The sequence below is a fragment of the Leuresthes tenuis genome, unplaced genomic scaffold (assembly GCF_036924035.1).
Source record: "Leuresthes tenuis unplaced genomic scaffold, fLeuTen1.0.hap1 SCAF_6, whole genome shotgun sequence".
NCBI classification, from domain to species: domain Eukaryota; kingdom Metazoa; phylum Chordata; class Actinopteri; order Atheriniformes; family Atherinopsidae; genus Leuresthes; species Leuresthes tenuis.
In genome coordinates, this window is record NW_027325360.1 from 11,163,742 (window position 1) to 11,177,547 (window position 13,806).

General features: G+C 40.1%; 1 protein-coding gene across 1 annotated transcript; it reads right to left on the bottom strand.

Annotated features, from left to right (window-relative positions):
* Nucleotides 1–63: 63 nt before the first annotated feature.
* On the bottom strand, nt 64–6,656 carry fgf10b (fibroblast growth factor 10b). Its single transcript, XM_072386939.1, has 3 exons — nt 5,849–6,656; nt 1,191–1,294; nt 64–822 (listed from the first exon to the last, which is right to left on the bottom strand). The coding sequence occupies exons 1-3, from the start codon at nt 6,306–6,308 to the stop codon at nt 631–633; spliced, it is 756 nt and encodes a 251-aa protein (XP_072243040.1). The 5' UTR covers nt 6,309–6,656; the 3' UTR covers nt 64–630.
* Nucleotides 6,657–13,806: the final 7,150 nt, after the last annotated feature.

Here is a 13,806-nt window from a genome sequence, read left to right on the forward strand (position 1 = left end):
ACCCAGTGTGTTGCAGAAGAGAAAATGGTAATTTTATTTTCACATGATAGAGATCCTATAAAAAGTAGAATGCAAAGGAATGCTGGTGTTCCTTCCAGTTAAATATCTCACAAAATAAATAAATCATTACAATTCAGTCAAAACACAGTGGTTATGTATCAAACATTTGCTTTAAATGTGTTGTATCCTCTAATATTCAATGCTCTTGTGATAATCTGATCAATCATTTCCTTCACCTTAGCCATATTGTGTTCCATGTCTTACTGGAGAATCTTGATTATAAATAACACCTTTAGATTCTTCTACAGTTCTTTAGCTGGGATATTGCCCTCTGTGTTATCCACATTACACATATATTGCAGCTGCAAACTGTTTGGCACGGTAATAAAAGAATAAACTTTGCATTCGGTGCCACTTAAAACACAGATCACCTTCTCCCACTCAATGAACGTACACAATCTCAATCAAAGCATATATGACCATATGTTTTTGGAACAGTGTTAGTGCCTTTTTTCAAAATGAGAGATTTCCCGATGCATGTCTTTATTTCAGTACTATAGCTCAGTATTGAAAACCTCTCTGTCCAGTGCTGTATATGTAACTACTCCCACTCCAGGTGGGCTCCCAAGTTCACACCATAATTGGAAGGAAGTGGGTGGCTGTGTTCTTCCTGCGGCTTTTCTTTCCTCTCATCGGCCTCCCGTGGACATTTAGACCCACAAACATCTGCCTCTTCTTGTTCTTCCACTCGGCTGATGCATAAGTGTTGTAGCCGTTCTCCTCAATCCGCTCCTTCAGTTTGCAGTCAACGCCAAAGTCTCTCTGGAAAAACAGTAGGTATCATGTTTCAGTGTTATAAACCCAAAATGTAAGGTTAAGGCAAGCTACACATCATTTTCTTGTGCAGTTATATTGTTTTTCTTTATTACACCTCAATCTACATTGCACAATAGGATTTGTCTGCTTGTGTAGATACTAGTGCAGATCATTGAGGATTCAAAATGAAATGAAATGCAGGAAACTGCATTGCTCTCCCAGAGATTCACATGTGTGCACAAGCCTATTTGTGGTTCGGAGTAGATGTAGTAGCTGCAGGAGAAAATACAAGGCTGCCTAAGATAACGATAGGAGAATCTTAGACAATCTTTCTATCTGGAGCGTCCAGTATGACCTCTGACTTGGATACTAACCGCTCCATACAGCTCTCCTTTCCTGCTGATAGCCAGATAGTAGTTGCTGTTTAGCCCTTTGATGGCCACCACTCCCACCTCCACAGATGTGATTTCCAGAATACCTAGGATTCAGCAAAAGAAAGGTTTAATCAGTATGCATCAACATTCAGAATAAGCATTATGAAAGTCCAATTTATGTCAAGTATGAATGATGAATAACTCTCACTACAGATGCTTCAGTGTTCATAATAATTCACACTCTGTTAAATGTCACAAGCTGTCAACATGTTCATGTACAGACCAGAATAAATCCAATTTTTGCAGACATCAGCAAGAGCATAATGACTTGTAACATTTTGCATTTGATTTCAGGAATCTACGTGTGGGAATGTGTGGGAATTCTTTGTAAGCTTACAATTATTCTTGAGCACATTTATCATTTCTGTGATATTTTAAAGTGACTTTACAGCCTACACCTGTGTAACAGATTCCAGCTGCACAGGTCATTTTCTTGGCAAATTAATAGGTGAATTCCACAGATGTTGTTTATATTCTGTTTGGTATTTAGGCTTCTAAGTTCCTATACAAATAATTCAGGTTTCTCATAGGCTATTAGACGGGTTAATTTATGCCTTGGTTAACAAGCGCATGTTTTTCCTGCAGACAGCTATGGTTATTTGTGTGGTCTCAGTACCAGAGGTCAGAAAAATATAACTTCCCAATGTGTCCTTTGACCACAGAACCCACTTATCTCGTCTTTTGCTGATGTGTGTTTGGTAAGTGAACCCTGCTGGTTCCCATGACATGTTTGATTTCATGCCGCCCTCCCTGACTTCCTTTCCCCACTTCCTGTGAGCTGTCGTTATTCTATCTCGATAAGCACGCATGTGTATGCACTCACAGACACACACTCACACACTTCAGCACGGGGGCGTGAACTCCAGAGAGCCAAAGACATCCTTTGATCAGATCTGTAGCCCCTTCTGTGTCTGATGGCTGTTTGTGTGGCACCCCGCTCTACTGGCAACCCCACTCTCTATGAGGGGGGGCTATGAGGCTAGCGGTCTTGCACATGAGTGGACAGTGGATGATGCAGGTGTGCCCCAAAAGAACAATCCCCCTCTTAAATATACAGCAGCTTCTCTCCTCGTCCGTGAGGTCCTGACTGTATCAATTTCTAGTTCAAACAGTGGCACCTCAGGGCAGTGAGGTCTAAGGCTGCAAGGCGGTGGTGGGGACTGTGACACAACGGCCATTGAAGATCTGAGAGGAGCTGGTTTCTGTAAGGGATCGGATGTCAGGTATGAAGTGAGGATGTAAGACAATCTATGGCAGTCTTTGGCTGCTCTGTAAACATGGGAGGGATGAAAGGAGGGAGAACAGAAGAGGACAGAGGAGCCATGACAGTGAGACTGGGGGTGGAGTGAGGATTAGAAAGGCTGTAATGATCACTGATCAAAGTCAGCCACCGGAGGCAGGGGCGAGACAGGTTGTATATACACACATGCACACGCTTTAATGCACACACGCACACACACAGACATAGCAGTAGCAGGTGAATGTGCATATGTATACAACATGCAAACTCAACCTGGCTGTGAAACTACAATATCTTAGTTCACGGTACTCTGTTGAATGGCTCAATACTCAGCTTGACACACAAGTGGAGAGTAATGAGCTTATGGCTGTGAGAATTGGAACATGGCATAACAGAAAATATGTTCTGCATTTAACTTCCCCTAGATTACAACCCAAAATATGACAACAGTGCTTTATATGGCAAACATGTTACAGAACCCACTTGTAAAAAGTTGGTTAAACTGAGCCAACCTTGCTCAGCTGTTTGTGTGGAGAGACAGCAGTTTTTGTCTTTTTTTTCTTCTTCTGCACGTTGGTTGCTTTTTCCTAATGTGTGGCTTATTTGATACGCTCTGTTTGGAGTTACAACAGTAAATTGTGTGTTGGTTGTGAAATAGACGAACATGCCAGTGAGTATTAAAGGTGTTTTTTTTTCCACAGCAGGATGCCAAAAAGGCATGTGCTTTGCAGCTTGTGGCATTATTGTTTCTCACTCTTGCCCTGGCCTGCACAGGTAAGAGCAGATATGATAAGTATATAAGATTTGATTGGTATCATTTCCCATTAATTAAGTGGAATGAGGTGTAAATCAGGATATAGTGCAGTAACACTTGATAAGGACCACACTGAGTGTATTTATATAGAAGGAAGATCCAGCCAGAAGTCACTGTTTTTGTTTTCCCTGAGACAAAAGGCGACTGCTTTGATTCAGGAAGATGAATGTGCATCCTTGTGCACAAAGTAGCCATACATACACATGTGTGCAAGTGTCTTGCACACATGGCCTGCATCACACAAATACACGACTACACACACAATCTTTTACCGCCAATCCCTTTCCTGACTTCTATTTGGCAATATTTCACTCATAATTCAGAGCTGTTAGTTTTCTAGAAAGTTCAAATAACTCAGCTGTGAATCATAGATATTTTAATTGTGCATTTTTATGCCAAGCAGATAGCTACTTGGCTGACTAAAGACTGTCTTCTTCCTTCTCTCGCTGCCTCTCTGTAACCTCAGCACAGGCCCCTGGCGGGCTGGAAAGCCATGTGGGACAGTTTTACACTGGCATCCCCATAAATCTGTGGGAGGCTGGATGCTGGCTCTGTAACAGAGTCCTTTCAGGGCCACATACAGAACCAAAAACCAAATCCTGCACATTGCATGTAGCTCTTAAACAACAAATAATACATGCAATGATTGATTTATAATAAGAAATTGATTTTCTTTTTTATGTTCAAGTCAGAAAAAGGCAGTTCATCGTTCAGCCATTGCAGAAAAACTTGATATTATGTCACTTCAAGGGACCATCAGGGGTCTACAAAGGACGTCAGTTCAGGGATCATGTCTAGCCCCAGGGACCAGAGCAAAGACTGAAGCTGCTGTTGTGTAGTATCCTTTACCATGTGAACCTGATATGGGAGCACATAATCCACACACAGTGTCCCCAGACCCCCTTAGGACACATCTTTTTGATGGCACCATCATTGATACTGAAGATGCACGGCTTTGATGTGGCTACAAAGATGTTCAGCCGTGCCATTCATGAACTTGTACCTCTAGAGAATCACCCTTTCACCTCTTTCCTAGATGCTCAATCCTGTGCAAATACCAAATTACTTTTTTAAAATGGCCACAAACTCCTGAAATGTGAATTTGTGAATTAGTAAAAATAAAACAAAAAGAGGAGTAAGTCCTCTTTCAAACAATAAAGTTTAGAACAAATTTGCACAATCACTGTTACAAAGAACTGAGTCTGACTTCCTTGTGCTGCCTCACTTTTGCACCTTGTGCTGCTTCACAACTTAAAAGAAACCACTGATACATGTAGCAAGACAGGTAAGGACATCACTTTGTCATATGGTCAGGAAATAAGGCTGCTTCTACCACAACCTTGTCAAAACACACATCTCTCCTGACATTCTGCGTTGCAATTCTGTTCTGCTCAAGTCACTTTGATGCAGTGTGTGGTTTGACTCGCCCAAGTCAAGCATTCAGGCTTCCACACTCATACTATGTGGCTGAGAAGCAGGGAGAATAGGGAAGAAAGGAATAATACAGCTTAGATGCTTAAAAGTGTGCATGTAGAAGTATGTTACCATGTGTCATTGTTGGCTGCTATATGATCACACACCCACTGAAGCATGTGAGTGCCTGGTGGCTGATAGGCACACACACATAGTTCGGCGGGGATGCCGGGAGACAAATGAGAATGCTATTTCACTGACTGATACACTGAAACAAACAACATATAATCACTTTAAAGACATGTTTCTCTGAGTGAAAACGTCAAACAAACGTCTGATCTGTGACTGAAGGTATGCAATTTGCTTGCTGGCTGGCAGAGAGGCAATCTGAGTGGGAGAGTTAGGGAGTAACAGAGACAGAGTGGCAGAAAGGCCTGAAAGCATCAATGTGAGACTGATATTCATATCCTCCCCCAGCCCCAGCCCTGTTCTTCTGTGGCTGTTATCAACGCTGTTTACCCTGGGCTGTGAAGACTGTCTGATAATGGCCAAGTTATCTGCTCCTGCTCCTTTTTAAACCATCTGAGAGCTACCATCATTGTGCTGAGTGTTTGGTTTGGACAGGAGAGATATCAGCAAGATGTCTGGTTTAAAACAAAAAGACAACTCAAGGTGGGAATGCTTCCTCCAAACTATCATCCAATGGGCACACTAAAGTTATATTTTTCATTTGAATTTACTCCGGGACATCTTCTTAAATGCAAAATTTTTACTTTATGTTGCTGTTAAGTTGCGTTTTTTTGTAAGAAGTGAATTTCCTTTTCTTTTATTTAATTTCTTATTCTCAAATAAGTGCAGTTGATATATTTAATAGAAAATAATCAAACATTTAAAAGGAATCAACCTGTTTTTTATGTATAATTTGTATATGCCTAAAGAGGAGCTGAAGTTTGGCTTGTTGAGTTTAAAAATCTTGAGTCTATACTGACGGTTTAAAATTGACTGTCAGGTTTTAGTCCAAACGAGCATATCGTAGAGTCGCTATTGACCTTTAGAGCCACCACAGATCATCTTTAGGGTGTCTTCTCTTCATCAACTTTTAAACATCAATCTACTCTGAGAGTTACTTACTGAAAGGGTCATCCTTGCTCTTGGTTCCATTAACTTTTCCATTCTTATCGATCCTCAGGAAAAATTTCTGGAAAGAGAACAGCTTTCTCCTCCGTACGTCCCCTTGTAGATGATTGTAGCTGCGCACATGCCTACCTTGCGGTCCTCCAGTCCGACTCCAGGGGCCCCTGGTGGCCCTGGTTGTAAAGATCAACTCAGATTCTGAAATATTTACTGGGACCCTGGGAGCCTGCGGGTCAACAGGCCTCAGTCTGTCTCTGCTGAGCTGATGGCAGGCAGTCTTGGGTAAGGACAAGGAGAAAACTACCAGGGTAACCAGAACAGGAAAAGTCAGGGAGGAAAGCAGTGCTGATGACCTTTGTCTGGAGCTTCCCCTAGAGCCAGAGCAAGCGTCTAACCCAGGCCTGGAGCAAAACGAGGCAAAGGCAGCCTTACTCCCTCCAGCAGTCCATTTGATCATGGTAGTGTGCTGTGAGGAGGACTAGAGGCAGCCTTAGAGCCTGGGACATGCTGCTGGGGGCGAGGATAGACTGGGAGGGCAGGGAGGGGAGCCCTCCACAGTCCAGACCGGGTTAGATGGTTCCCCTGCAGAGTCCAAATTAACCAGCACCTGCATGAAATTCTAAGCTTTTCCACTGAATTGTTTTTTTTATTTTTTTTATCTTTCCAATAAGTCTCGGTGTTTAAAGCTGATACTCTCAGCTTCAGTTCTCTTCTCAAAAGATAGAAAGGTTTCAGAAAGTTATCAGGCAGTCTTCAGTAAAAGATTAAAAACAATCACTTCAGTTTTTCGCTAGATTGTTCGGGATATTCTTGGCTGCTCCAAAGTCTTGTACATCCAGGCAATTTATGGACACAAACGAAAAAAAAAGACAAAAGACAATTTCTTAGTATCCAAGGAGAGAAGTTGCCAAAAACTGGACAAATCCTTCAGTTCCAGTGAAATCAAAAATGATACACCCCACCATCTACCTGCACGAAACCTAATAGACTCCACATGTGCTCAAAAGCATTTTCAGATTCTACTCTGAAGAGCAAAAACAGGATTCAAGACTTAAATAGGAATGTTGGTCAATCCAGGCGCATGTCAGACAATCCATCTGCCCTCTTTGGTTGTGCGGCTCCTCTTGTTTTCCCCTCATTTCTCTTCCTCTCCTCTACCAAATGACTCCACCTTCACGCAGCAACAACGTCTAGGGAGGTCTCAGTACTGAGTCAGCGTTGTGCGTGTCCCTTGGTTGATTTGAGAATTCTTCACCTGCAGAGTGATCACAGAAAATGACTGTGAGTTGTGTGGAGCTGTGTGGTGCTGCTAATAGTTACTTGATCCCTCCCTCCTTTGCTGAACTTCCCGTCTCACATATGGGAGCAAGTACTGCTCTGCATGTGTGTGTGTGTGTCAGTACATGGAAATCTTACTTTTGAGAGTGGGTGAGAAGTGATAACAGGGTTTATCTTTGTAGATGCAGTGGGCAGGAAGAAGCAGTCTGATAGTAAATGATCTGTCCTACAGCTGCTGCTTGTGCTGATGATTGCTTTATGGGTTAATTCAATTAATGGTTTCAATTGTGTCTGATTGCCAAAATAAGATCTGGTTGTATTTTGCACTTAGTATTTCATATGTATATATTTCATATGTTTTTATTATCTGATACATATTCAGCGTTTCTATGCTTGAGTTTTCAAGAGATAAGTATTACAAATTGAAATTAAAACATGATAATCTTGACAAGGGACCGTTCTCCTGTATCCCTACAGATAAAAATCATATCAAATTACTTTGTGCTGGTTCAAGTCTGGACGCTGCCATATCACTGCCATCTTGCTAAGCCCCCCCAGGCCATTTTATCGCAGCATGTTATCTCTCTTGCTATGCTGTAATGCAATGAAGCTCTCCTGTTTCACTCACCAGACCTCTGCCTTCCTCTGTGACTCAGGTGTCTGAGTGGCCATCAGCCAATGAGAGTCTCTGCTCCTCAAGGCAAGGCAGGCGCAGGATGGACAATGTTGTGGCAGACTAAACATCAGTGTGCAATATGTGCTGTGAATGTGCGATCAAGGACCATGACCATTTTTAACAATCCAGTGTGATAAACAAAACTTGCTACTGGCAGTCCTATCTACTCCCCCCTCCTCTTCCGCTTTAAATGTCAGCATTTGTCCTGTTCCGTGCTTTCCTTTCCTTAAGTCCTAGTTTTTAGTGCCTGCTTTAATGTCTGTCAACGATCTACAGCCAGAGCAGAAGCCTGGTCTTAACTCTGGTCTTTGCATGGCTTTATCTGGAGATGCAAACAAAACAATCTTATCAGTGCTTCCTTTGCAGTGTCCCTTCCCACTGTGATAACCTGAATATGTGCAGAGGATACAAAGCTGGGAAGGGAAGGTATCACTTTTATTGATTAGTGATACAAGAATAATTGTGAGAAACAGTTTTGAACATCTATTTACAAAACTGAGATCACCTCAACTTAATACTACAAAAAACGAACCTGTTTACTTTGAGTTGTTCTGTCTAAATATAAGTTTCTTAGAATAAAGTACTTGTTGTTGTTTAAACTTTATATTCACCTTGTGGTCTTACAAGTACTTTTTCCACTAAAACAGTAATGTCCTCTGTTAGTGTCTCAGAAAGATGGAGGCTTGAAATGATGCTGACGAACACATGAGATTTGCACAATTTCTTTAGAGGCCTAGGTGCAATTTTTTTTGTAAACATATGCTTGCCTTTCTATTTCTCCAATATAAGTGAGATTTGAAGGGAATGAGGATGAATCATCTCCCTCCTTGCTCCGCAGCTTTAGCATTTAGTCTATCTTTATAGATCTATCCCCTTGAATTGCTTTTCAAAGTTCAAGACAGAAGACAATAGAATGGATAAATGAGCTCTCTGATCCTACCCTCAAGCTGTGATCTTGCACGATTCTCAAAAACAAAAACACAATCACGACACTGGCTAAAAGTCAAATTCCAGAAATTTATGTGTATAAGCTTTTTTCTTTAAGTCTTTAAAGGACCATTGTTATGCTTTTCCATGTTTCTGGCTTATTATAAGCACGATTTAGTATTTTTATGCAGAAGGAACTTGTTTTGTTCTGTAGTTTCAAACTCTTGCAAGGCTTTTTTTCTATACCCTATACATGACACAGTTTAGGATTTTCTGTCATGGTCATCCTCTCCAGGCAGTGCATGTCTGTGGGAGCTGAAGCATTCATTTTACGAACCACAACCTTGTGATTTTTCACAAAGAAAAGGCTCCTCTTTTCCCACACAAATGAAGTTGTGAGACCATTTGATTTTTTTTATGTTAATGTTAATTAGCAGTTATGACCTAACTTGAAATGATGCCACAGGCTGTTATTTAGTGTGTAGACAAAAAAATAAAAAATGATCATGGCTTACAGGTAAATCTTGTTTTGCAAATATTTGGGCAAAGCACTGGAAATATAGGTTTACTATAAGCGAGTAAGATCATTTTTTATTATTAAAATGTGAATTTAGTTTGTAAATTGGAAACAATTTTCTTTCAAAGTTTCTTGGTTAGTTTTGCTTTGGAGTCACAGTTTGACAGGGACTTTCACCAATAGAGATTTATGAACACATCTGTGTCAACTGACATTTTGTTGTATGAATTACTCAATCAGTCTATTTGCATTCTTGACCTTGAAATTACTGTTGTATTTTATGACCCTTGTGAGTCACCTTGCAACCTAAAGAAATTACATCCACAGTACTGCTTACCTAGATCCACGGTTTAAACTAACAAGTCATTTGAACTATTTTGTGCATTTATGCTTTTAATAGCCGTACATTAAAGCATCTTGCATCAAGTCATGTTTGAGCATCTTAGCTTGAAGAGCTCATTCCCTACCCTGGACAGTCAATCAGATTGACCCATTACTGGCTTCTTTCATTTGTGCCTTTTTTTTCTCCTTGTCCTGTTCAGCATCATGGCAGCAGAATTGTGATCTGAATATCATGTTATGACAAACACATTTGCTGTGCCAATGTGAATGTAAAGTTCCCTTGATTTCCAAGAACTGCTTATGTTTTTATTTTTGTTACAATACTTTATACATAATAATGCCAAACCTGACGGGGGGGACAGGTAAAGAGGGAGAGCAAAAAAAAGAAAGGGAAACGAGACAGAGATAGAAAGAAATGATCGGAGAAGACAGTAAAAACAAGACAAAACCAGACAACTAGCTGCTAAATCTGTAGAAACCAAACAGAAAAAACACCTGGGTTTACAAGGATGTCTTTTTTTCTTCCTTTGAGGTGCAACCAATATGTGGGAGAGACTATTGACAGACCTGATGACTTATTTTTGAGAAAAAAAAAATAGATGGGGTCCATCAAGGCTGAGGATCTGCCACTCAATGAAAGGACAGACATTCACTGATACTCAAGGCATCCCTGAGTCTCAGGGGCCCTGAGAGGACACAGTAAAGTAAGGATTCTACACAAATGTTAAAAATTGTTACAAAAATCATATTATATTTATGCCCTAAATGACAAACACTGAAACTTATTACTGTATTTGGCATATATTATTTGGACATACAGTACATTAAATATCCACAGTGATCTAAATTGACATTGTTTTGGTTTCTTTGTTTAAAATGCACCCCACCTGTAAAGCCAAATTGAAATTGTTGTCCATGTAATTACAACCATTTTTTAAAGTTAGCTGTAACACTTCCTGTGAGTCAGAATTTTATTTTCTGATGAAGATCTGACTGACCCTAAATGCTTGAAGCAGCATACAGTTAAATGGTATTCATGAACTGGGCTGAGACCGCACCAGTCCATTTGAAAGCAGACAGATTAGTTTTCTTTAAAGCTTCAACTGTTTTGAATGAATTTGTCTAACCTTTTATGAAATGTTGGATTTATTGCTACATGGAAGGCACATTGCAAACAGACGGTCAAAACTGAAACTCCTGCTCATGTGTAACATTCTAAGTGGATCCTCACCTAGCTTAGTCCCTGTGTTTTTCCCAGGTAAACTGGTTTGTTTCTTAAATACAGTGCAATCTATTGCTCTATCTGCTACATACTGTATCACACAACAAAGCTGAACCATGGAAATTGACCTTATTCATGTCATGTGTCTCTGATTTTGCTTGGCCTCATTGTGAGCATATTAGCCCCTCCCTTTTGGTACACTATTATTAAGCAGATGTTTTACAAAGAAAAGCACCTCACTCTGAGTTACATAAGCTCAAATCCATATGTGGTCTATCAGGTAATTAAACGCACAACACACAAACAACCAACCTGACCTATGGGAACCATATGTGTCTCTGTCTGTGTTCCCCGGGGCCCGATCTGTGTGTGCTGGGTCAGAAGAGGCCGAGGCTTTAATAAAGAAACAGGCCTGGTACAGGGATGCCAGTCTGCCTGCCTGGGGACATGCAACGTGATGGAGTCCAGATGAGAGCCACCAGACCGGACTCTTTGCTCCAGAAAACAGGCAGTTGGTGCACGGATGACCATACCGTTGCCATTTTCCTCTACCCCATCTCTGGGTTTAATCTGGGATTTAAGATTTAAGCAGCGTTCATGTTGGAAAGAAATAACTTGCAAATTTATGCTTAGCTCATGCTGGAGGCCTTGTTTTTCTCTTGGTCATTAAAAGTAAATATTTAATGTGTTCTTGGCCATTGCATTAGGAGTGTCTGGTAACCTAAAAGATGAGGTTGCTGTTTCCTACTTTACGGTGCTCAATTGATGTTAGACAGGTTATCTTCCCCATCCTGAACAGGCACTTACATCATCCTCTTCTGTTGAGTGTCAGTTTCAGATGGGGGGGCAGAGGAATTTACTTACAGGTCAGACACTGGATCAACTGTCAGACTCGGTTCAATATGAGGTGACCGTGCAGTATATTTCACAACTAAGCTTCTTACCATACCAATGAGTTGGTATAGTACTAAGCAATAATGTTGTTCTGTTTATACTGAGACAGCTCTCATTTTACTGTTGTGTCTTTGGGTTTTTAGGCAAAGCAAGCAAAGTTGCTCTTCAATGCACAGGATTGCTTTATAAAACGAGGGGTATTTTATTTTTGTATAATTAAGTGGTTTGTATTGTCAGATATGTAATTTGCTGGTTTGCACAAAAATAGACATGTTTGCAAGGTATTTCATACATTAAAAAGAAAGTTTTCCCAAAAATGTGTTATCAGATACTGATCCTGATTTGGTGATATGAAATAACTTTATGACAGGAGACTTTAGGGGACTTATGACTCACCCTTATTGACTACTTTAAGATATTTTGATGTAGGTTATAATGTCCAGTGTTTTATAGAAAAAAATCTATTTCCATCTACATGTGTCATGAATTAAAATAAACAGAAGAAATTAGTTGGGCTGATATTTATCACAAGCTTTTTTTTTAAAGCCTAATACTGCTCTCTTTAACCAAAATCCTTGTCTTCCCTTATGGTATAAAGAAAATGGTTGTATCGTAAGCTCAACCTGTCAATAAACATACAAACAAAAAAAAAGTAAGTAAGAAAGAAAATCCCCCAAAATATTCTTCCAAGTTTTAGGCAGAACTATCCAAATAAATGCTTTGAAAAGTGGGCGGATTAAGTTAAATACGTAGACAAGTTACATAATTTGCTTTGTGTATGAAATGTTTAAAGCTTTGAAGGCAACAAGCAGAGAAGGTCTGGAAAATCTACAACTGAGATAAACATTTGACAGCTTAACCCAAAACCACTGAAGTTTGGCATAAGAACAGTTAACTCGTGTTGCCCAAGCTGTTAAGAGTAATTGTATGACCATTTTCCTTTTGTTAGAAATTCACCAGTCATCATACACTTATATTGTTAAGCAAAAGTTTAAATCTGTTTTTTTTTCCAGAAAATTGCACTGGTGTAAGTAAAGAGAGCTATATAATCTTTTATTCTCGTTACTCTTTTCTGAAAATGTCTATTTGTTATCCAGATGACTTGTTTGTTGACTTTGTCTTTTGCCTGCTTTTCTTGATAAAGTCATACATGATTCTGTAGGGAAATGCAAATAGTTTCTAATAGTAATGTTGAACATTTTTAAATTAGAACTAAGCCACAACATATTTTTTCAAGCTGAAAAATGTGAATGGCTTCTTAAATACAGAAGACTTTCTTTGACTTCGGGCCCTACTACTGAGCTTACCGGTCTGAACATTGTGCAACTCTGCTACCTAAGCAACACACAATGACATAACAGAATGACAGCTGTGGTTAGGTAATACAACTGGATGATGTTTGCCTCGTCATAATAACACACAGACACATTGTGCACAAACACACTGTTTTACGACACGAATTTCCACATTGACCCAGTATTGTGTTACTCCTTCCATTACTGCTGACTAACTCCTGGTTTCTGGCTTGGATGACACTGGCAGGGTGTGCGTAGCAGGAAAGGGTCCGTTCGTGTCAAGTTATATGGTGTAGAGAAGCTTTGGAAATCTGGGCCAGCTGAACCTGATCCCTGAAACAGAGCTGCTGATTCAGGTGTTACACGTCCAACAGCATATGTCACTCATGGGCAACAATGACCTTGGCAACACAAAAGATCATAAAGCAGAAGACCGTGATGCAGAGGAGGCTATGACAGGATTATTAAGGATGATATAACTGTGGCACTCAAGCTATGCTGGAGTTTGTGTTTTATAATGTCCACTTTATTTTACATGGGGAAGAGCCTACCTTTTAAACGGGGCAGGATAGATAATGCATCTTAAAATGTTTGGATGGATGACTTGAAATCTCACAGAATAGAGCCACACAATCAAAACAACACCTTAAGAATATGAAAAAAAACCCAACTTTATTTCATTTACAAGAAACATCTTTATCATCATATTTATTGATGAAGACATGCAAGGGACAAACCAGTCAAGATGGAATATCCTGTGTGTGGCAATAGGCTTATCTCGTGCCCAAATTTGTACATCCTTGT

Coding starts and splice junctions, on each gene's coding strand:
- fgf10b (XM_072386939.1), bottom strand. CDS start 6,308: ATGATCAAATGGACTGCTGGAGGGAGTAAGGCTGCCTTTGCCTCGTTT. Junction 1,295..5,848: donor GAGCAAGGATGACCCTTTCA/GTAAGTAACTCT, acceptor GCTGAATCCTAG/GTATTCTGGAAATCACATCT. Junction 823..1,190: donor AAGGAGAGCTGTATGGAGCG/GTTAGTATCCAA, acceptor CTGTTTTTCCAG/AGAGACTTTGGCGTTGACTG.